The sequence below is a fragment of the Kryptolebias marmoratus genome, linkage group LG19 (assembly GCF_001649575.2).
Source record: "Kryptolebias marmoratus isolate JLee-2015 linkage group LG19, ASM164957v2, whole genome shotgun sequence".
Lineage (NCBI taxonomy): Eukaryota > Metazoa > Chordata > Actinopteri > Cyprinodontiformes > Rivulidae > Kryptolebias > Kryptolebias marmoratus.
The window spans coordinates 5,290,170-5,314,089 of NC_051448.1; the positions used below are offsets into that span (position 1 = coordinate 5,290,170).

The window sequence follows — 23,920 nt, forward strand, 5'->3', positions numbered from 1 at the left end:
ACTGATCCTCACTACACACTTAAACTGATCGATCCTGTTTGTTCTCAAAATAAATCATGAACCCCTGGACAGATTCTAATGAAACTTTCAGAAAGTAATCATTAGATGTAAATCTACAACCGGTAACCTTTTGAATTCAGTTCAGTTCAAGATGGCCGCCATAGCTAATCGACCTTTGCCAGTCATTCCCATTGCATACTCTGAGCGTAACATCTCGCTACATCACATATTTTTCAAGGTTTGACTAAATCGGCTACACTTTCTAATTCAAATTTGCATAATGCTTCGGCCTAAAACCTTTATTAGGGGACAGTGACACGTGTCCACAAACTCAAAAAAAGCTTCATGAAAACGAATAAAAGAGCAGAAAAAAATCTTTAAAAAAAAAGCTGTCAGAATGCTTATAAAACACATTTACTGTGAGGTAAAAGAACACTACAATTCTTTCATGCTTTTCTTTTTTTACTTGCTCTTTGGTGTCTGTTTTTAAAGTTTTATCAAGCTTTAAAAACAGACTCTGCAACAAAGTCCTAAAAGGACTTTTTCTGCAAAAAACAGAGCAAAAAGAAAATTAACTCTGGCGTTACCAGTGATGACATATATAATAGCATACAAAAATTCCTTCTTAGATTACAATAAACCAAGGCTGAAAATGAACACAGACCCTGTTCTTGTGCTTCTGTTACTCAATAGTTCAACAATACTTCATGTGCTGCTTCTTATATTCCCTGCAAAGAAGATTAAACTCTGCTGGATTGCAGCTGGTAGAATTTCCTGCACTCTTTAAAGCTGCAGCAGATCTTTCATCGACATTTTTTAGGTATTTCCATGAGCTAGAGGAGGAGATACAGGTCCAGGCAAAAAGAGATGGATTTTTTCTATTCAACGCACAATTTACGTAAAAAGAAAAAAAAATTCCTGTCATTTCAGCTTTTTGATTTGGCAGTCAGCAAACTGATGATCTTTTCCAGATGTTCATGACCAGCCACAGAAACATCCTTGAAATTGAGATAAAATGTGCTGCTTTATTTAAAAAAATTAAAAAGGTCAGAAAATAAAAAAATAAATGCATATTTAAGTTTCACTGCACATGGAGCTGCTCTCCAAAGATGTTCTACTTCATCATCCTTGAGCCCTGAAAGACCACTTAAAGTGAATTATAGGTATAATTAAGCATAAAATAGAGCAAAAATTGTAAATGTTTGTATGTTTCTCATACGAAGAGCAAAAAGATAATGTTTAAATAGTAATCATTTTGGTAAAGATGATTTTCTGGAGTTTTTGAATCTGAATTTATCTGCTTGTCTGTGTATAATTATAAACTCAGACTTAAAATGATCTTTAATCGTAAAGGTCATGGAGTTGTAAGACGAGCAGACGGGTCTGCGTTGTTGTACAAACCAATTCCAAAAAGGTTGGGACAGTGTGTGAAACCTCAATAAAAACAGAATGCAATGATTTGCAAATTTCATAAAAAAACATATTTTCTTCACAGTGAAACAGCAAAATTATCAAATGTTAAAGCTAACAAATGGCACCTGCTTTTATTTTAAAGGTCAATTTGAATTTTATGGTAGCAACATATTTTTTAAAGTTGGGACAGAGCCATGTTTACCACAGTGACGCATCCTCTCTACTTTTAGCAGCAGTCTGTAAACACCGAGGAGCTGAAGAGAGCAGCTGCTGGAGTCATGGAGGGGAATGTTGTCTCATTCCCGTCTGAAGTGGGATTCTAGCTGCTCAACAGTCCTGGGTCTTTTTGTTGGATTTTTTTGCTCGATGGAGCACAAGTTGTTCTCAAACCTATATGCAGTGTTCTGCATGATGGTGCCTTTCCAAATGTGCATTAATGCACCCCCATACCACCAGAGAGGCTGGTTTTTTAACTGTGTGCTGATAACAGGCTGGATGGTCCCTTTCCTCCGTGGTTTGGACCCGTCTGACCTCAGAACAGTTCTCCTCTTTGGTCCAGAGAAAACAGCAGCACATCTGGCTTCTTCTTTGCATGATAGAGCTTTAAGTACCTGTTTTTTATTTCTTTGTTTGTTTTTCTTCCCAATTTTCCACTAAGGAACATTATTCTGAAACTGTTCCACGATTTTTAGACGCATTTTTCTGCAGAACTTCTGCCTATCTTTACTTCTGACAGATTCAGCCTCTCTAAAACTTTCTCTTTATACTCAGTCCCCTTACTGACCTGTTATTAATTAACCTAATTTGTTGTACAATGGTCCTCCAGCTGTTTCTTATTTGTACCACTTACTTTTAAAACCTTGTTGTTGCCATACAATCCAAAATTAAAATTTTTCTCCCCAAAAATTGGAACAATTCATTAGTTTCAACACTTGCTATGTTTACTATGTTCTATTGTAAATAAAAAATATGGGTTTCGATTTGCAAACATATTGCTTTCTGTTTTTATTTACATTTTACACACTGTCACCACTGGGGTTGTTATATAAACACAAACCTTCCAAGGTTGACGTTACCTCGACGGTAGATGTAGCTCCAAAATTCAAACGAGTCTCAAAGCATTAATAATGCATTCAGGTATAAACAAGTCCGCCATGCTTTGGGCACTGATGAATCCACATAACATCACAGATGTCGGCTGTTGCACCTTTCATTAATAACACTCAGTATGGTGCCGCTCATCTTTGGCACGATTCACTGATCATCCTGTTTTTTTAAAAAAAGAAGTAGAAACCAACTCGGGTCCACAGAATCTGTCTCAGATCTGGGATGAGTTCAGAGGATCCTCAGAGATCCATAATGGTCATCTCCCATCTTTTGGGGGAAAAAGGAGGGGATGGTAGAGGACTATGAATTTATTTCTTCACATAAGCTCAAACCAGTTGTGGTGTTTCATTCAGTTCGATTGGGTTTAGCCAAAATAATTAGTTACAATTAGAAAAATATGATGTTGACCTTAAAAAAATTAGAGCCAAAGATCTGCTGTGATTTCTGACTTTTTGTCTGTATGCCTGTAAAACATGTATTTTCTTTTATACTCCTCTGTTTGTTGAGCTTTTGGCACCAAATCCTTTTAGTTTTGGATAGATTACAAAAAAGAAGCTCCTCGGAAAAAAGGTTATCATTGGTGTCTGGGTGTGGTTGTAACAAGTCATACAAATATATCATAAACATCAAACATTTCACATGTAAAATTACAAAACATCCTAACCTTTGCAGAAAATAGAGTGCTATATATAAAGCTTCAAATGGAACCTGATTAAGAAAGGCTTTTCAACTCTTAAATTGTAATACCGCTTTGAATTTTTCTTTTTTTTTAAATAAAAACAACAACAAAACAAAAAACATTGCTGCTATGTCTCTGTTTTCTGGATTTTGCAGCTTGAGATTCATTTTATCACTAGCTTTAACAAGCGTTTCTGGGTTATTTTCCCCGTGGGTCTTTTATCTTTTATGCACATCCGTGCTGTCAAATGATTATTTTTGAAACTCACTCGTTTTATTGCAACCTCTCTTACCTCAACATCAATAGCTCTGCGTCCAGAAGCTTTTTATGACTGCAGGTATAAAAGGTTGCTGTGTTTGAATAAGTCACGAGTCAAATCAGGTGGGAGATTCGACTCCAAGGCCGAGGAGGGAAATCAATGAACCCTTTGGTTTTATGTGACACTTTAAAGCAGCAAACTGTTTTATACTTAAAACAATATGCAGCAGTAACTATCCTGGAACCACCGCTGCTACAATAAACGTTTCAGAAACACACCTTTCTATTGCGCTTTAAAACGCAGCTGTCAATATTGTCTTCAGTCAGGCGTGACTGCACATCTTTTCCTGTTAAAAGCAGAGACTTGGGTCTTTGTGGACACAGCAAGGCATTGTGGGTATTCTTGAGGAGCGTTACAGATTGACAAATATTTGAGGTGCAGTCCAGCTCTGTTTACCTCAGACAAAGGTTCGGGCTGAAGCCGTTACGACTGAATTATCCATCACACAGAAGTCAGAGGTAGAAGAGTCAGAGACACTTTTCAGATCTTCTGATGTGTTCGAACAGAATCTCTAATTTCTTTTTATCACCCGGCGCCAAAGGCCAAACAGCAATATTGTTTTTATTCCTCATGTTGGGACGTGCGTGTGTTTGTTTAACTGTAATATTGTCAAAAAACTTTAATGAAACTCTCAGAAAGTGATCCTTGGATGAGCATCTGCAAATGATTAACGTTTGGAGTCAGCCTCATTCAAGATGGCCATCACAGCCACCTTAGGAAATACAAAAATGGCTATAATTTAGGCAAATGTACAGATATTTGACTCAAATCTGGCGTGGTAGTAGCTGACAGTCATTCCCAACACATATTCAGAGCACTAACTGATCGTGTCTAATCTGTTTTTTCATTAACTGTTTGTGTCAATCCTGTTTGTCTGTTACTAAAATATCTCATGAACCCCTTGATTCCGTGAAACTCTCAGAAAATAATCACTGGATCTACGTCTACAACTCATTAACAGCTGGAGTCAACCTAATTCAAGATGGCCACCACTGCTAATCAAACTTAGTCAATCCAAAACTGGCTTTAACTCAGTCAGTTTTACAGATAATTGAGCTAATCGTCCTTTTTTCAAATGTTCTTTTATTTTTTCATTGAGTTTGAACCCAACAAAACCACTTCAAGTTTGCATAATCTACATCCGCAATTATTCATATGAAACCTGCCTCCGTTTCAGGTATTAACAACAATCCTCCAAAACATTAGAAGAGGTATGAATATTTAAAAAAAGGATGTAAGAAAAAAAAAAACAGCAAGTGGAATGGGAGTCTTAAATATTTTAGAGAAACTTGCAAAAATATACTTACAAAAAAAGTCTCAATAAGGATGAATGCTGAGAAATGATTAAATGCAGAGATTAATCACAGCGTAGCCACATATATTATAATGTTTTGTTCCACACATAAAAGTCCTCATTTATTCATAGCGGTGGGAATATCATATCAAGGATCAGTGCATTCCTCAGGATAAATGAGTTTCTTATTTCTTTTTAGGCAAAAAGAAAGTTATCTGCATTTTCAAACGTTGCAGACGTTTGTAATTATGAACCTGGTCCAGTCGAAGCTGTGGAAAAGCTGAAGAGTCACATTTTCCAAAACATTATAAATATTTGATATCTAATTGATTTTCATCCAGAGCACTGGAGATTTGTTGCTTTTTTTTGCGTAGTAAAGTGAAAAATCTGAATTTGTACAAAAGCTACAACTTGAAAAGTTCAAATAAATCATAAAAAACATTCGATGTACATTACTGTCAAAGGCCTGCTGTCTCGACCTGTCACCGGGTTGTTCCCGGAGGTGCCGATCGAAGGCCAGCAGACCAGCTCATGGATCCACGATGGGAATCGTGCTGACCTTGTTGTTCCTGCTGATCCGGCGCTCGGGCCGCTGTCTGGGTAGTTTGGTCTGGATCAGTTCCTCCGGCGTGTTACCAAGTGGAGGCAGAAGCCTTTTCTTGCTGTTCCTGGTCTCAGGTAACCACTGAGGCGGCAGTTCGAATGGTCCGAACCCAAACTGGGTGGAGTCCTCTGCGTCGATCGATGTAGCAGGCGTAGCAGGCGCCACCTGCGACGAGGAGGCATATGCACACGTATGAACAGGAGAAGCCCGAGGAACTGAAGAAGGGACCTCCTTAGTAATGACAAGGCCCCCTCTGGAGTCTTTTGTTGTTTTCACTTCGCCTCTGAAGCTTCCGAGTCTTGACCCACTCTTCTGCTCCTCTTTGCAGTCCCCTGACCCATGGGAGGGGATCTCATTCTCTGCATGTTCCTCTTCTTCCTCCTCTTCAGGTCTGAAGATCTGCTGCTGGCCAATGTTAAACATCTCTAGAAGCTGGCTCCCAGAGCGACCAGCCGTCTCCAGCCCCACCGGCTCCCCGATTACCCCGTCTCCGCCTAAAGAGGCCAGACCCCCGGTGCTCACCACGTTCCGACGACTGTAACGTCTTTGAATCCTGGACAGCAGCTCCAGGCAGCAGTGCCGCGCTGAGCGGTTAACAGTCAGAAACAGGACGGGGTTGGTGAAGAGGGACACCTTCGGGAGCCAGAGGGCAGTGAGGTACAACAAGGCGGGCAGCTCTTCGGGGTCCGCCAAAATGGTACGGTAAACCACCAAGGCTCCGTAGGGCGCGCTGCAAGCTGAGAAAGCCAGCACCGCCGCCAGCAGGGTGGCGTGGAGCTCGCCTTCTCTTTGCGACACGTACGGGATGGAGATACTGTTCTGAGGGGTCCGCAGCGCCGCGATGATCACCTTCTTCTTTTGGCTGGCGCTGAGCGCTCGGCGGATCAGGAGCATGAAGAGGAAGACCAGGGCCAGGGGGAAGATCACCGTGGTGATGTTGTATATCAGAACATAGACCATGTGACCCAGAGAGCGAGCGTGGTCGTCAGAGCAGGAAGAGGTCACGTACACATCCGTAACGTTGGTCACGGCAAACACGGGGAGGCTGGCCACGACTGCATGGACCCAGATGTAGATGACTAAATCTCGAGAACGTGCATCGGAGATTTTCCTCTCTAATGGATACAGCACTGAGTAGTATCTGCAGACAAAAACACAAAGAATTGGCTCGCATGTAGGCCTCTACAGAAGAGAAACTAGAGGTAAGATGTAGCAAAGGTGTGAAAAATAAAATAAACTACGTGGAGTTTTAGAATCTCTGCGTTGCTTGAGCTGTGTCCTGCTGTGGAAAAAAAAGGCCTTTTGTTTGAGCAGAGAGTCGCCTGAATGCAGTCATGCTGATACGGACTATAAAAATCTCTCCTAAGAGGATACACAGGAAATACGGATAAACAGAGTGGAATTTTAAAACATGAGTGTGCCTAAATACCCACATCAGTAACAGGAGCTGAAATAGCCAGCTCTGAACAAACATGTCTGCTATTTATAACCACCACTGAAGATGAAGCAGAGGGAATGTGTGTAATCTGTTAGGAAAATATGTCGTGAACCAGAGCACAGATTTAAACGAATCTCTCAGAAAGTAATCCCTGGGTGGACATCTACAACTAGTGGTGTCAATCATATTCAAGATGGCCACCACAGCTAAGCAATCTTAGCCAACACAAAAATGGCCACATTTAAGCCTGAAATACAAGCTTTAACTGGTTTCACCGGAAGGACGAAGGACGTAAAATATTCATGAAGTAGTTCTGTACTTTACAGGATATTAATATAATTTTTCATAGCTGGATTGTGATGTTTTTTTTCTGTAAGTAGAGGCAAAAAGAAAGTTATCTCGAAAATGGACTAATATTTTAAGAAAAACCTAAAATGTGTCCCTTTTAGGACTAATAACATCCTAACTGAACAGTTAAACTCCAGTTATTCCTTTTCAATCACTTTGTTTGGAAAAGGATCAGATATTCAGAGCAATAACTGATACAGTAATTTAAATTACATGGGTGTGTTTTTAAGGCACTCTGAAAACAACATAAATACATCCCCTGATATTACAGAAAAAAAAAATCTCTCTTATTTTTTGTGCATTTATGAGCAAAAATATCTATTACTGTTTTTTCCCTCGGTTTCTCAACGATTCTCTTATTCAAGTACCCACAAGACTGTAACTGTGCTGTAGTATCAGACTAGTTTTATATCTGCAGCCTTAATTAACCCCCTAAACAATAAATATTAAATCGATTTTATAATATTCTGACTTCGGTTGCCATGGAGCCAAATAAATCTTTAACACAGCATAGCCAAGGCTGAGAAACTGAAGCCGACTGCAATCTCTCTTAAAAAATGAATGAAACCCAGTTTTTCCTGCCATTCTGATTAAGTCTGATAAAGTTTCAGAGAACTGATTGAATGAAATCGGCCCACTGGTCCTTGAGATATTTTGCTAACAGTAGGGACGAACAAACACACACACACAGGCTCACACACACACACGGCCATGGGCAAAAATGTCATCGCTCTGCCTTCGACGGCAGGGGATAAAAATGTAAAATATGCTTTTGGTATCTTCTTAAAATGTCAAACATTGATGACAAACAGAACGAAACAACAGAAATGGTTCTTTTAATGATTGATAATAGGGTGACAGCTAAAATGAAAGATATAAATCCATGTTTCAGATGAAGCGACATGATTTCATTTTTAAAGTGTGTGTGTGTGTGTGTGTGTGTGTGTGGGCAGCAGCTGCTTTTTCCAGGCAGCTTTTGTTGCAACACTCAGAGCTGCAGGGAGGCCTGGGACACATGCTCCATCAATCACAATCTTCCTCCACCTCTTATCCTCACCACGGGGTGTAGATGGAGGCTGAAAATGACTTTTTGACAAGAAAAATACCTGCGTTTGATCGGGCTTATTCCTCATTCGAAGCTTAACCATAACGTGCGCGCCCAACTGCAGGTCTTCGCAGAAAGAGAATTATTTGACTCGCCTCGATCAATGCAGAGCATTGACGAACCGAGAGAATGGATTTAAAGGATCCACTTTCAGTGAAGTGAGTGGGAGATGCCCTGCAGCCTTTTTCACACACACACTGTTAAATCTTAGTGGTTCTGAAGAGACAAAAAATCAAAAGCTTATTTCTGTTTTAAAATTTCATGAGTCAACGTAATTTTTGGTGACTAAAACTCTAAAAAGCGTTTCTGTTTTAAACTGAAGAGATCTGTTTTTTTTATTATTATTTACCTGTCGAGTGCAATGGCACTGAAGCTGAGCACAGTGACGGAGCAGAAGAGTTTATGGAGGAATTTGAGGGTCTTGCAGAGCAGCAGCGTGTGAAGCCACAGGCAGCAGCGAGGGCTGGCTCCGAGGGCCACGTCGAAGGGGACGCACACCAGACCAGCGCAGATCCCCGAGCACGCCAGGTTCTTGATGAATCGATTGGTCACGGATTTAAAGACAGTGGTGCAGCAGGTGCACCACAGCACTGTTGCATTACCTGTGAAGAGAGGAAAGGTAAAAAACAAAATCAGAATCTACGGTTTTGGTTTGATCAAGTTGTAGGACAGACTGATGTTTGGTTCAGTTTAGATGCTTACAGCACATTGTTAAACAATCCAACCACTCATATTGCATAATTTTTTTAAATTTAGAAATAAACTTAAGTTGAAGTGTAGTAAAGAGGATAAACAAAAAATGTATTTAAAGTTTGAACATCATTCTCAGTGTAAGGCAGGTCCAGCTTTTCTTGGAGTATTTGCTCAATGTTTTTCAACTAAGTGTGAATATACACACAAGCTTTATGAACTCCAACATTCATCCTGTTCAAGACTGTGTTCAGAACATCCGCTGCAAAAACAATCAATTGATAAAGTCCTAAAATTCCTTGAAGGAATGCATATTACCCGCCAGGGTTTAAAACTAAAACCATGCAGAGAAGGGTGAGAGTTTTGGCCGTGCAGCAAATGACCTTATGTGCTCTCTCATGCAATACTGCAAAACGTGTTAGCACTTTCAGCTACTACCACGTGGAATTTAGCTAAATGTCTGAAAAAGTGACTGAGTTAAAGCCCTTTTTGTGTTGGCTAATGTCAGTTAGCTGTGGCGACCATCTTGAATTGGGTTGACTCCAAAAGTTAGTAAGTTGTAGATGTCCGTCCAACAAAACCCTCCAGCTTCCTGTTAAACTGAGACTCCATATTTGAAGCATTTAGGCAGTTTTGTTATTCTTCACATCATAATCTGGCATCAGTCGGCTATTATATGACGTCATCCCACGAGGACTAAACAGCCGTGACATAAATTATAATCATATGTCTTCCTGCAGACAACCTTTACTCTTTAATAAAGAATAAACAAAGCTTTTTCTTTGGCTCTGAAACCCACTCTGTCCTCCTCAGCCTGAAAATACTCTCCTGGCGCTTCACAAACACGTAGGCAATCGAGAGACAGAGCAAACACTAAAAGGATTTCAACTCGCCGAATGAGTCAAACTACAGAGATCAACAATAATAATAAAAAAACAGGGAATAGGGATCAGTTTGTTAACTATTGTTAATAAGCTGCTACCAATTAGATGCATCCAGATGTCTAAAGATAGCACCATGTGCAATTAAGAATAAAACGTGTGAGTCATTATTCACACATTTAGCAGCTTTTTGTTGCATCCCGATGGTGTTATAATTACTTTATTTCCCATGACAGAATTATTTTATGAATGGGGACTGTTTAAAGTACTAGAGACAACTAAAACGCGTATTTCCTAGCAGCTCTGAACACAAATATTAGTCAGTGCTACAAGCTGTGATGCAACAAATGAGAGCTACAGTAAAACTATGATCTGTGCTTCATCTGGATAGTTGTTTTACCGGGAACATTTAAAAAAAAGTCAACATGTCTTAATGTTAGAGATGGGTGATGCGGCATTTTATAGAAGCAAAGGAACACAGCAACGTAGTGTAGCATAAATAGGGCTGCAAGAAAAAGTAATCATTTGTAGATACATCCAATGACTACTTTCTGAGAGTTCATTAAAATCTGATGAGTGGTTCATCAGATATTTTGCTAAATGAGCGAAAACATCATCGTTAGCGGTGGGCGATAATAAGCTCAGCCACCCAGTGTAGCACACATTGCTCTAATTCCAAGGAGAACAATAAACAACTGAGCTTCAGAATGAAGGTTTAGCCAAAGCAGCAAATAAAGCCCATGAAAACGTTACTGCTCTCACTTTCCCAGCTGTTTATTATTTTCATTTTGTCAATACTCATTTGTAAATGCTGCCCAATGGGCCAGAAAGAGCACTGGTAAACAAACAAGACAATATATCTTAATTAGTTATGTTTTAGGGTTCTGGGTTAAATTGAGAATTCAACACAGGGCTCAAAATTTACCCCTGCTATTAAAGCTGAGATGCACTTTAAGACTTTTATCTGCACATAAAGATGTAAACACACAATATCGTTATTAAAAGAGTTTAAAAGTTACTTAAAAATGTTAGAACAAGTGTAAGAGTTGTAAATTAATTTGTTTTTAATTTTGTAAACTAATAAAAAATATATATTTTTTGCCAAAAACAAAAAGAAGAAAATCAAGTTATTAAAGTTAAAAAGCTAAAAAACTAAAAGAATCAAAAATGCGGGCTGAAAGCTAACAGTAGCAAAACACTAGCCAAAAGTAGCAAAGGGCTAGCTAAAAGCTAAATGTTCGAATATATAAAAAGGATCCTTTCTTCTCTTATATAACCAAAAAAATTACTCTTTCTGTCAATATGTTCTCCATATCACAAGAATTCTTACAATATTCATATTTATCCTACCTGGTTCTGTTTAAACGAGGCAGTTTTGATTCAAACCAACAGTTTTTTTTTGTCATTTTTGTATTAATTGGACCAAGGTTCATCAGAATTAATGGCTGTTTTTTTTATTTTAAACCAGCCTCCAGGTCAAACCTTTCCAAACAACACGTGCAGCCGAGGACGAGTGTGAGGCAGGATGTCACAGCCACATTTGTGACAAATAACACGTTCGTTTGCAGCGCTCGTTTCAGGCAGGATGATTGTGCTTCTGGCTGCCGATAGGATGGAGCGAATGTCAAAGCCAGGGGTGTGTGAGCCCGATGCGTTCGTGCTGTCGAACAATTTACAAGGTTCCCTTTCTTACTTCTTCATCATCAGCGGCTCGTGCTCCTCCGGGAACCGACGGGGTCACGGGGTCAGCTCAGTTTCAGCTTATAAGAGGCGTAATTTATGCAGGCTACAGGAAATAATCTCTTTAATTTACACCTCAAGGTAGCAGTTGTGTGAACGCTGATTCGGCATTCATACTAATGATTTCCTGAGGATAGTTTCTACCCTACAATTTTGCGCACTCAAACTACTTCTGCGTACTATTTTCACAACTCATTTATCAATACATTCAGCTGAATCAGGAATGGTTACGCTTTTTACCTTTAATTACAAACATTTCCCCCATAGAAATACACCGCTCTGTTTAATATCTAGCTCATCATACTGCTCTGTTTTGTCTTGTGCTCCTTTCAAGGGTTAGCTTTTAGCTATAGTTTTAGATTTGCCTGTTTTATCTTTTTGCTACAGTTCTAATTTTAGCTTTTAGTTACTCTTTTTGTTCTAATTTTAGCTTTTCACTGTTCTGCTCAGTTTTGTTTTTATGTTTCATTTTTTTTCTTTTCTGCTCATTCTGACTTCTACTCTGCTTGTTTTAACTAACAGTTCAGTTTCTTTCAGAGTCTAAAACGTGGTTCAGCACTCAGCCTAATCTCAGAAAAAGCTAAAGTTTTCTACTTCCTGTTCGGACTGCAAACGGACAAAATTAAATCGATAATTGAGGGCACTAAATCTATCTCAAGTTCACATTTGTTTAGTTTATGTTTGGGTGTTTCAACACCATCAGCTCAGTTTAGTATCCAATATTCACATTAGCATCAACTATACGATAAAACAAAGCCGTGGTTTACATTTATATTTACTGAGTTTACCACTAAAGGTGGATGAATTTTGACTCTCTTATATTATAAGAGAGCCTGTAACTTTGAATAAAAACTGAAAGTAATAAGGCATCTCTGTGCTACAGCATATCAAACATATCATGTTGGCCTTTTATTCAAATGTTTTTAACTCTTAGCTGGCCTTCGGTACGCTTAGTGAGCCTTCCGGTACCTTTAATTTAGTTTATCTTAGCTTTTATTATGTCTGATCAGCTGAGGTTTTTAAATCCTTACTTTTGTATCTTATTTAGATTTGTGTTTTAACTTTATATTGTTGTGTGTGTTTTCTGTATTTTTGTGTTTTTCACGTTGTAAAGCACTTTGACTCGCCTTGTTGCTGAAAAGTGTGATATAAATAAATTTGACTTGACTTGACTTGAAGCACAACCTGTTTTATTGCCTGTTCCACACCAAGTGGAACAAAACATGACTTAATGAACAATATATTATTACATATTATTGCTATAAGCTTAAACATGTTTAAGTGTTTAAAAAGCAGGCCATTGTAGGCAAGGTTAGGATAAGCTCCAGAGTGCAAAAAAGTCATGTACATTTAATTACAAATTAACACTCCAACATTAAAAATACCTACAAAACAACTGTCATAGATAGATTGATTCGATGGGAGCTTTAAAGAAAACTTGAAACCAGTAACCGTGACCATAAACCCATTAGTAAAATGTTAATGGATGTAATAAATCAATTAGGAGCTTCACTTTTAGTTGGCTTCAGTGCAAACACAGCACTTGCCCCCTGATGGCTGCGAGACAAAATGCAGGAGCTGCTCAGTCTCAGCCCGGCTGCAGCACCAACAGCTTCCCTCCAGAAAATTAAATTTAAAAGCTGCACGAAGGGACGTAAGGCACATTCCCGTCCAGAAAATGGTTTTACCCCACATGTAGAGAAGTGAGGGCGTGGCTTGATAACAGAAAAAGGAGACATGTTGGTATTTTCAGATGAATGAGATGATCTCGTCTCTGCGTTTGCACATTAGCTGATTAGTCTCAGACTGCAGCTGGGATGGCTTAACATTTAAAAGGTGATCAACTTCAGAAACTGGTTTGTATTATTTGTGGTTTATCTTAAGATGTTTACACAGATTGGTTGTTGTTTTTGAGGACCAGAAATAATCATTAACCTTTACATAATAACTCATAAATATTTAAACTACACAATAAAGGCATTTCATAACACTGAAAATGTTTTACATTACTGATGTGATTAAAATCAGCCTTTTAGTCTATTAATTATTCTCTGAAGGAATGCCGCCCTGCAGACTAAAACCATCTTATGTTGAGAAATGATGGAGATGGAGATGTTATGGTCATACCTTGAAAATATTATTATTCACAGTTTGGCTCAGAGTATGTGGTGGGAAGGACTCTCAGCTTCTACCAAGTCAATTTTTAGCTCAATATCTGTCAAATTGACCGAGTTTTAGCGATTATTACATTGGCTGATGTTGATTTTCTGTAGTGGCCATCTTTAATTGGATCGTTGTAGATATATATTAGATGATTACTTTCTGAACGTTTAATTAAAATCCATCCTTTGGGTTGTTAGATATTTTGCTAACAGACAAACTGGGCTGACTTCAGTAGTTAATGGTAAAATTTAAGCAAAGATCCCACACAATGAGTAGCTCTTGGAGTATGTGTTGTGAATGACTCCCAGCTACTACCACACCGCATTTTAGTACAATATCAAAATTGACTAAAATTGACTAAATAATAGCCATTTTTGTGATTGTAAAGGCCCGTTGGCTGCGGCGGCCATATTGAAATGGGTTGGCTCAAAAAGTTAAATCAGCTGTACAGGTACTACATCAAATGATTATTTCCTGAAAGTTTCAATAAAATCAGCTCAGAGGTTCATGAGATATTTTGCTAACAGACAGACAGAGCCGCCTTCAAATAATTAATGGCAAAATTTAAAGGAAAAATCTTATACAATCAATTAATGCTCCAAGTTTATGTTGGGAATCACTCTCAACTACTACCACACCAAAGTTTACGTCGAAATCTGTCAAATTGACCAATTTATCGCCATTTTTCTGCCTGTTAAGGTCTGTTGGCTGTGGCGGCCATCTTGAATCCGGTTGACTTCATAAGTTAATCACTTGTAGATGTATGTCCAGTGATTACTTTCTGCAAGTTTCATTAAAATCTGCCCAGTGGTTCGTGAGATATTTTGCTAACAGACAAACAGGCTGGCAGAAACATTATCGCCCGCCTCTTTTCGGAAAGCTCCCCATGACCCAGATTCAACACGGCTTTGGGAAACAAACAAAAATGCTAATACTGGAATGTTAAAAATGATTCAAATAAAGAGCAGGGACTCACCGAGCAGCGACCCTATGAGGATGAAGACCTGGACCGCGGTGCTGAAGTCCCGGTAGGCTCGCTCTCGGAGGAGCCGCTGCTGCTCGTCCAGCCCGGTCCCGGCGGCGGGAGGCGGGCTGCTGCCGCCGTCCCAGCGGGTCTCCGGGCTCGAGTCGTTCTGGAGGTCCAGCCAGAGGTGGGCAGATGTGAAATTGACCGCCCCGTCCCCCACCGTCGCTGCCCGGCTCCAACCGTTCATGTCGACTCGCCCGAGATCCCCCGACGGATTATTATTGGGAGGAAGCTGGGAAGACGCGCGCCGCCGCCGGAACTGGGAGGGGGGACATTTCTGACCTCTGCTCGTGGAAAATCCGCTGAAGGAAGAGGAGGAGGAGGAGGAGGAGGAGGAGGGGATCGACGTACGAGAGGCGGCGAGGAGCAAGATATGTCACCGAAGATGCAGGACGGAGATGCAGGGAAATCCGCGCAGCTGCCAGCATCTAGATGCTCATTTTAAATATATATCTGAGAGAAAAACAAACATTCATTCAGCAAACCTCAGCTGCTGCACGAGCCGTGGCATCCCTCTGCCTGGATGGACGGATGGAGCTCGGAAAACACAGCTCCGTCCTCCCTGCGCGGCTGCAGAGCCGTCGCTCCTGCTTCCTGCGCGGACGGGAGGAGAGGAGAGAGACGGTGTAGCGCCAAGAAACCCCGCCGAGCCCATGAATGACAGGCCAAATGACACATCAATTAGGCTAATAATAGTAAATAAACAAACGGAAGACTTTTCACCCACCCGAAAAACAAAAAAATACAAACATTTTTCAAAATAAAAGCCCTGAATACATGCAGAACTTGTGAAGCAGGGTGAATGCTTAGAGCTGAAATTTGTTCAAGCTGCTGATTTGTAACAGTTAAATAAAAAAAAACGTGGCTAAAATATAAAGTTACCAAAACAATAGAAAAAAATTGTAGCTAAATGCTAAAATTAGCAAAACAGTAGCTAAAAGCTATAACTAGCCAGATGCTAAAATTTGTGAAACCTTTTTGTAAGTGGCAAAAAAGCTAAAGCTGGCAAAAACATGGCTAAAATATAAAGTTACCAAAACAATAGCTAAAAACTAACATGACAACTAAGCTAAAATTAGAAAGAAATTGTAGCTAAATAATAAAATTAGCAAAACAGTACTTTAAAGCTATAATTTGCAAAACAGAAGCTAAAAACTAACATGACAAAATAGTAGCTAAAGGCTAAAACTACATGTAGCAAAACCAAAGCTAACATGATCAAAATAGTAGCCAAAAACAAAATATAACAGAACAGTAGCTAAAAGCTAAAATTAGCTAAACCATAGCTACAAGCTAAAAGAAACATAGGAAGACAAAAACAGAGTAGTAGGTTTCAGAGAACAATGTTTTTAAAGGAATTAAAGAGAAGGAAATTGTATTTTTTCATAAATAAAGTTAAATAATTCAAAAAGTCTAAATGTTACAAAAAGTCATAACAACCTATTTCGTTTGAGTTGAATGTTTTGATATAAGAATAGATAAAATAGCACAAAGTATGCAGAGGGAGTTTGAAAAAAGTAATACAGAAGTAACTATAAACAGGAAAACAATAGTGTTTGATCACAAAAAGGTGATGAGAAATATAATTCTGGATTTAATCCTCCATAAGGATCCACTTCAGCTCCGCAGCTGTTGTTTTGCTCAGTCTGTCCTCTGACAGGAGCTTGTCACATTCCTCTGTGGTTTGAGGAAAATACCAAAAGCAGGAGAGGACATACCTCTGTAACAGAAAACCTCATTTACTTAAAGTTTTACAGAACAATAAACAGCATTTTTGATGTAATCAGGATAATCTAAAACTTAGTTTCTGTGGGATTTGACAGGTTTTATGACTGTGAACCTAAAGCCAAGTCTTACAGTAAATCAGATTCACGTTTATTGGCAAGGAATTCGTCCGGGTGTCTTGGTGCAGGAGGTTCACAGCAAAATAAATACATAAAGACGACGTGATAATGCCGTTGAGACTTGTTAAATCATACAAACCTGTGTGCAAAATATGCAAAAGCATGACATATGTGCAAGCATAAAAGTTTTAAATATGCAGGATTATAAAGTGCAAAAATATAAAAGAAGTTAGTTTAATTACAGGTTTTTGAGCAGGTCCTGGAGATGAGCAGGTTCTGGAGAGGAGAGCAGCTTGGAGCCGATCTCAGCAGAACTGATGACCAAGGAAGACCCGATAAAGGCCTTCATGTGAAATTTCAAAGTTCTGAACTTCATGAAAAGCACCAGAGAGGGGGCAGAATTACTGATATTATTTGCTTTTATTAGGCTGATTCGTTACAGAATCAAAACATATGTAAATATAAGATAAACTCCATTAAAAAAAAGTGTTTTAATGAAGTACTGGCACTCATAACAATTCTTCAAGTCCAGTTACTGCAGCAATGGAAAACAATCATTACGACAAATTAATATTATAATATAAAAGGGCAGAACATATAAGTGTAGTTGAACATTACCACCAAAACACCACGATAGGGCCACAAGATCACCTATCAGTGGAAATAACCATATAAACCTGTTCTTTGTATGTTCACTCACCTTCACTCCTGTAAGAAATATCACTTTTTAGTTTAGTTTAATATGGAAAGTTACAAATTCTTACAGTTTTTCGTAAAGATAAGCTTATTAATCTATTTTCAATCCACTTAGGTTTAACACTGCATGCATTTAAAATCACAACATATATTCAAAATGTTTCAAAATTATAAAACTACCCTCAAACAATCATTATTAAAATATTTCTAATATGTAATATAATGTAGAATGCCATTAAAGCATTTTAGAAATGCCATTCAATTACAGTATTAGATGATTTAACCAAAAACACCATATGGTTTGTGTTTGGCACTTCAGAAAAAAACTGATTTCACCACAGGTAGTAAAATAATTAAATAAAAATAAAATTTATGCAGCATAAACAATGTTTCAGGAGTGTATTAAAAAGAAATCCTGGTGGTTATTTTCTGCTTATTTGTTGTGCTTAAGTCAAACATTAACTTCCCTTGAGTTATTTCTGTAACAGCAAGACAGCATTTCTGTCTTTCAGCAGGAATTATAAATTAAAACAGATTTTTTTGTTGGATGACCAGCGGTGCAGTGCAGAAAGACCCTGGAAATTAAATATTACTGATTTTGCTTCGTCTACAAAAGTCAAAGGCTCCACTATTTGAATCCTCATACAGACTTCTTTAATAATTCATCTGACATTTCTACTTAGAAGACGCTAAGGAAATTACAAGCCTAAGTAAGAATGAGCACTTAGGGATGTTTGATAGGCTTTAAACAGCAGTGTCCCTTTTGACCAAGTGACTCTTGAAGAACTGCAGGACTCTTTCCCACAGATCCAGCTGAGCCTCTGAGTGGGCTTTTGGCTCCCCACCAAACACCACATCCCTTCCCACAGCCGCATGGAACCCGGACGGACAATAAGGCATGTAAGGGACTTCCAGGAAGTGCCCGGCCTTTGGATATGTGATCAGCTGAAACGATTCTTTGCCGTGATTTTGGAGAATTTCAGCAGCCTGCTTTGCGAAGAAGACGCTGTTCCAGTTGTGGTCGTCCTCAGAAGCGGCAAACAGGAACTGGCAGCTGGCACGCTCGATTGGAATCAGAGATGCCTTGTTCCTTTCCAGAGTGGGGTCTGGCAAGACGTCGCGTATGTCTACAAGCCCGGTCTCTGTGAATTTAACATTCTTTAAGACGGGCGAAAGCGGAGGAAATATAAGGTCCTTGTAGTGGAGGGGAATCACAGTATTTGCGTTGCAGGCATTGATGCAGACAGTTGCTGCGATCCCAGAGAAATAAGAGGCCATGGACAAAGCCAGAGCACCACTGTGCGAGATGGATATGATGCCAATCCCAGAACCTTTCACCTGTGTGAAGAAGTAATGTGTTAATATTCTTGTTTTTAGATGAATTTTTGCTAAAATGTTTTAACTCCTGAAGTCAGAACTCAGGTCTGGGAATGACATCAGACCCAACCTAATCGAGTTCCAGTTGCAACTCAGAAAACCAGCAGGATTTACTAACGGTTGCGCTCAGTGGCCAGAATAACTACTGTTAGCAATAAAAGCCATTGACAATGGATTTGTCTGCATTCAAACATTGCAGCAATGTTTACTAATATTGGCTGAAAGGTCCTACGTGTGTGATTGGATTACTGCGATGAAAACTGACAAAAGTTCAAATGAAAACTTTATTACCTCAGCTAACCCAACTTTTCAAGCAGGAGTCAGCCATACTGGATTTAAAGATTGGGACTGGGCAGAAAGTCTCAGACTTTCTGACATTGTGGGGCGTTCCAGCTGATTTTGTTTTACATAGAACTTGAAAATTCTGACACAAAAATCCAATTTGTTCAGTTCGTAAATGTACCATGGCCAAATCACAAAGCCTTTTTTTACCCAATTTGTGAATGCACCATAGCAAAGCAGCTAATTTCCACTAGCAGTAACACATATTTGGTTTTACATATCAATTTAAGGTGCCAGGATTCAGGCTTTCCTGGTAAATCATTGTAACAAGACAAACAATGTGACAAATCAGTGTTTATCTTAAGGACTAATGAAGAATAAAGTATCAATAAATAACAACCATGGCCCAGCTTTATCAAAACATTCATGTCCAATTTAACATCATTTTAAATATGTCCGTTATGTGTATTTGATCATTACACAAGTATCTTAAGTGAAATAAAGAAAAATAGCAAAATTCCTTAAGAATAAGTAAACTAGCCAATCTTACACTAATAAACAAATCAATTCAGCCCTAGCATCATGTTGAATATACAAACTTTATAAAGTACTGAAGATGTGATACAAAGAAATGACCAGCAGATGGCAACACTGACCCATTAAATGCATATTTGGTTCTACACTCTTATAACCTACATGTCATAACTTTGAAAATACTGTATAAACTTTGTTTCTCATACGAAATAAAATAAATTTAAACAAACTATTCATAGAAGGAATAAATTCAGATTTAAAATATTATTAATACTAACCTCTGGTCGATTTTTCAGATAAGTCACAGCTTCTTCAAAGTACTCCAGATGTAAGTTTTGAGGGTTTTTAGGTAAACCTTTGTAACCGTAATATGCCAGCGCCAGAACCACATAACCTTTACTTGCCAACAGGCTGGCTCTCTGTTCAGTAAGGCCTCCTCCAAAAGTGTACAAGTCCACAATTCCAGGGAACGGGCCTTCTCCTGAAGGAGAAATACATACATAAATATAAAGAATAATCATGAATGAAAGTTAAATATACTGTACATATCTCACTCAACTGTAAATCCATTCCACAGCTAACCTGGTGGTATGAAGAGGACTCCTCTTATTTTGCCCTCCTCCACAGGTATTCTCTTCATTCCCTCAGTCAGGTACTCTCTCTCGTTCGTTTCAGATGCTAAGAGCTCACCGGTGTCCTCACTGACAGCTTCTAACTCCACCAGTGTGGGGCTGAGCACATTCTTCTTTAGGAGTTTACTGTGAGGAGTGTCAGGCGCCATGGCCCAGAGCAAACCCATGGGCTCCACGCCGGTGTAACTTCCTCCCAGTGAGGCCAAACTGCTGACATCCACCTGGCCGGTTGTATCCGCTCTGTACAGGGCAGATGCTTTGAAAGTGACCCCTCTGTCATCAACCAGTTTGGATCTCAGCTGTACGGTTTTGTTGGGAACTAGGCCTTCGACTTTTATCTGCATCGTTTTATTAAAGAGGCAACGAACGCTGGGGAAAATCCTCAAGCGCACCTGTGAGGACGCCATTTCAGTGGTTTGCTTTACTACTGCTGCAGCGATCTGTCAAGGCAAGCAAAAAAAAATATGAAACGAATGTTTATTTTACATACAAAAACAATCATCAATGTGCTCCTCTGCGTTATAAAATGTCATGGTATTTTTAATGTTTTTTCCAATATAAATCAATCTAAAAAGGCTCTCCCAGGTTTGTTGTATACGAGCTGCACAAGGACAATATAGACAATCACAGCCTTATTTATTGCATGTACATTTATGACTAAAACTTGGTGTGGTAGTAGCTGAGAGTCATGCTCAGCACATACTCCAAGAGCTAACTGGTCGTGCAAGATCTATTCTTAAAACTGTGCCATTAACTATTGGGATAAACTATGTCTGTTTATTAGCAAAATATCTCATGAAAATTAAAAAATATTAATTACAAGTACATCTAGGACTAATTAACCTTTGGAGTCACTGCAATTCATGATGGACTCTGCAGCAGAGCAACATTAGCAACATTAGCACTAAATTGGTTTTAAATTCACTTATTTATACAGATATTTAGCTAAAATCCTGATATGGTAATAGCTGAGTTGATCAAGATGTGCATTGTTTAACCCGAAATGTTATACTTAGCATAGAAAAGTCAAATAAACAAAAATCTAAGGTCATTAGACTAAATACACACATCTGCTCGTACATTATTGTCATGAGTACTACTGAGGCGTTTGATGCTCAAAAAAGTAAATTTCTACACGTTTAAGAGGTGTCATTGAAAAGTGGGTAAAAGGTCACGAAGGCACATCTTTGCTGCAAATAAAAGAAGATGGAAAAAAAAGATAAAACTTAAAAACCAACATTGCACTATAACTGACACTGAAGAGCTAGCTAGCTAGCTAGCTAGCATCTTGAGTTTGACTGCTTTAATTTTCGTTTAAACAACGAAATCCAGACGTATACTGACATTTCAGACACATCTTGTGATTCGATGTAATAACTAAAATATCGCCTTCAACTCAAGCATAGTTCAATAATATTTAAAGAATTTGTGTAAAAAGCGACTCTACCTGATATAAAGAGTAGCAGACAGCAGGAGCAAAACAAATAACTGGACGCGACCATTTTCCCAAACCCGAGGGGTGCTCGTAGATTTCTGCTTTTGTTGCTTTTGCACCAAATGTGAGTACATTTGTCTGTTACTAGTTACCTAGATGATACTTTAAAACTATGAGCAAAGAAACTCAGAAAGGAGGACAATATGTTGGTCAAAACAGGACAACCGGGATAAAAACACCCCTATGCAATGAAACTAGCCAGGCACGAACAGAGTTTGAATGAACTATTTTCTAAAATAAAACATATTTTAGTTCAGACGTGCACTGACAGTTCAGACACATTGTTTAAAACGATATTATAACAAAAATACTGCTTTCAACTTTAGTGTATTATAATAATGGAAAAACGAGTGTAAAAACGACTCTACCTGCCATAAAAAGCGGCGGCCAGCTGCAGCGAAACAAGTAACTGGACGCAACCATTATTCCAAACGCGAGGGGCGCTACAAGATTTGTGTGTATTTTGCTTCTGTTGCATTTCTGCTAAATGAATGTACCTTTCTTAGTAACAGTAGTCCTATAAAAAGCTATTTCGAAAATATGAACTAAGAAACTTAGAAAGGATGACATTTTATTAGTCAACGCAGGACCGTTCAATGGAACTGCCCATTCGTATGGAATTTCCAACAGTTTGATATATATATATACAGTATATATGTGTCCAACTGTGATCAAGATAATATTCATTAAATAGCCACTAGATGTCAGCATTGCACCATACCCAGTTTTTTTGTACAATGGCCTTATATTATTTTATCTACCATAAATAATCTAATAGTTAAAGCAAAAGCTAGTCTTATCCTTGTAAACCTAAAAAGGGGAAAAACAATTTATGACAGGAAAGCATATTTATAACGTATGTTTTCCATATGAAGCAAATGATCTGATTACAGATCTGATTATTGCTGCTGGACCATCATAATACATTTTATTTTCACTTAACATTAGAAGAACAGTGGGCTGCTCCATCTCGGTTCATGTGGACTTGTAGGTTTCTCTTAAGAGGTTCTTTACTGATAGGTCAGGGTGTTAAGCCAGAGTTTATTCTTATTACTCACTGGCTTCCTATTGCAGGGATATAAAAGCTCTGCTGGGATGAGGAAGACAGGGATGAAGAATGTCATTTTTTTCATAGACAAACTCAGGAAATGAAGACAACACAAGGGTATAAGTGGAGGATAGGAAACAAAAATAGGATTATTAGAAAAATGCTGAAGAACTGAAGATGTACAGAGACTACAAACATCTTCACAACAATGTGTGACAATTAAATATAATTATTTACATAAATAGTCATCCTTTGTGGAACTTGAACCTTGATTATGACATTCCAGTTTTACTTTTAAGACAGATCTGTCACATATCTCATTTAATGCAAAGATGTGTTTTATGATTCGTGTTTATTGATCATATTTAGATCACGTCTTTCACTTTTTGTGTTTAAAACTACTCAGCCTTCAAGATCTAATGCCTTGCACACGTAATGATGTACTTTCTCTGCCAAAAACGAAACAGAGAAAGAGATAAGAGAACACAACGTCCTATCAGAAGGTCAAAACTATGTGCCAAGTAATTATCTGTGCACATCATCTGTTTTTATGCAACTTAAGCCAAAAATATACACACATCGGTGTAGAATATATACTGATGCTGTTATTAGCAAAAATACATAAAAATAAATAAACAAGTTTTCTTTTTTTTTCTCGTTTATCATTCACTTATTCAATAACATTTAAAACGTTTTTCTTTCATGAAGACCATGAGGTTCTGGACACTTCAGACATAAAATATTTAGTATTTACTGCATTAATTCTTCAAAATTTTCTTTATTTTTCTTTTTTGTTGATAAAATACTCTTGATTCTTTTGTCTCCGAACTAACTCTTGTACCTTTATTTTGAAGTCGAGCCTTTTTGTGGTTGGGTGTGTTCCTTTTAGTTTAGCCGGACTGTGACCCGGCTAAAAGGGATGACTGGCGGGAAAGGAGTTTCTCTCTTTATTTGAGGAAAACTATTTATAATTTGAGACTACATGCATAATTATGCATCGAACCAACCCTGTTATATCTTTATCAATTCCACAGGGGAGGTCTGAGCAGGCCAGCCGGTTTACGTACCGGATACGCCGCCTGAAATGGAGCGCAAACTCCGCTCAACCGGCGCGCGAATGGCGTATTGCCGTTGTCTTTGACAAGATTTAGCCCCGCCCTTTTTGGAGAGGGTAGCCATGGAGACCGCGCTAGAGCCAGGCAGG

At 38.6% G+C, this 23,920-nt stretch overlaps 2 protein-coding genes across 3 annotated transcripts; both read right to left on the reverse strand.

The window, feature by feature from the left end:
- Positions 1-4,581: 4,581 nt before the first annotated feature.
- Positions 4,582-15,692, reverse strand: gpr176 (G protein-coupled receptor 176). The gene is made up of 3 exons (XM_017411830.2): positions 14,758-15,692; positions 8,657-8,909; positions 4,582-6,557 (listed from the first exon to the last, which is right to left on the reverse strand). The coding sequence occupies exons 1-3, from the start codon at positions 14,993-14,995 to the stop codon at positions 5,342-5,344; spliced, it is 1,707 nt and encodes a 568-aa protein (XP_017267319.2). The 5' UTR covers positions 14,996-15,692; the 3' UTR covers positions 4,582-5,341.
- Positions 15,693-17,053: 1,361 nt separating this feature from the next.
- acot20 (acyl-CoA thioesterase 20) lies at positions 17,054-22,111 on the reverse strand. 2 transcript variants are annotated; one of them, XM_025004997.2, is made up of 4 exons: positions 22,037-22,111; positions 20,124-20,613; positions 19,820-20,022; positions 17,054-18,686 (listed from the first exon to the last, which is right to left on the reverse strand). In XM_025004997.2, exons 2-4 carry the CDS (start codon positions 20,578-20,580, stop codon positions 18,093-18,095), a joined length of 1,254 nt encoding a protein of 417 aa, XP_024860765.1. In that variant the 5' UTR covers positions 20,581-20,613; positions 22,037-22,111; the 3' UTR covers positions 17,054-18,092. The 2 variants fall into 2 exon arrangements, with proteins under 2 accessions (XP_024860765.1, XP_017267282.1); XM_017411793.3 differs by lacking the exon at positions 22,037-22,111 and adding an exon at positions 21,621-21,725.
- Between the last annotated feature and the right edge of the window lie 1,809 nt (positions 22,112-23,920).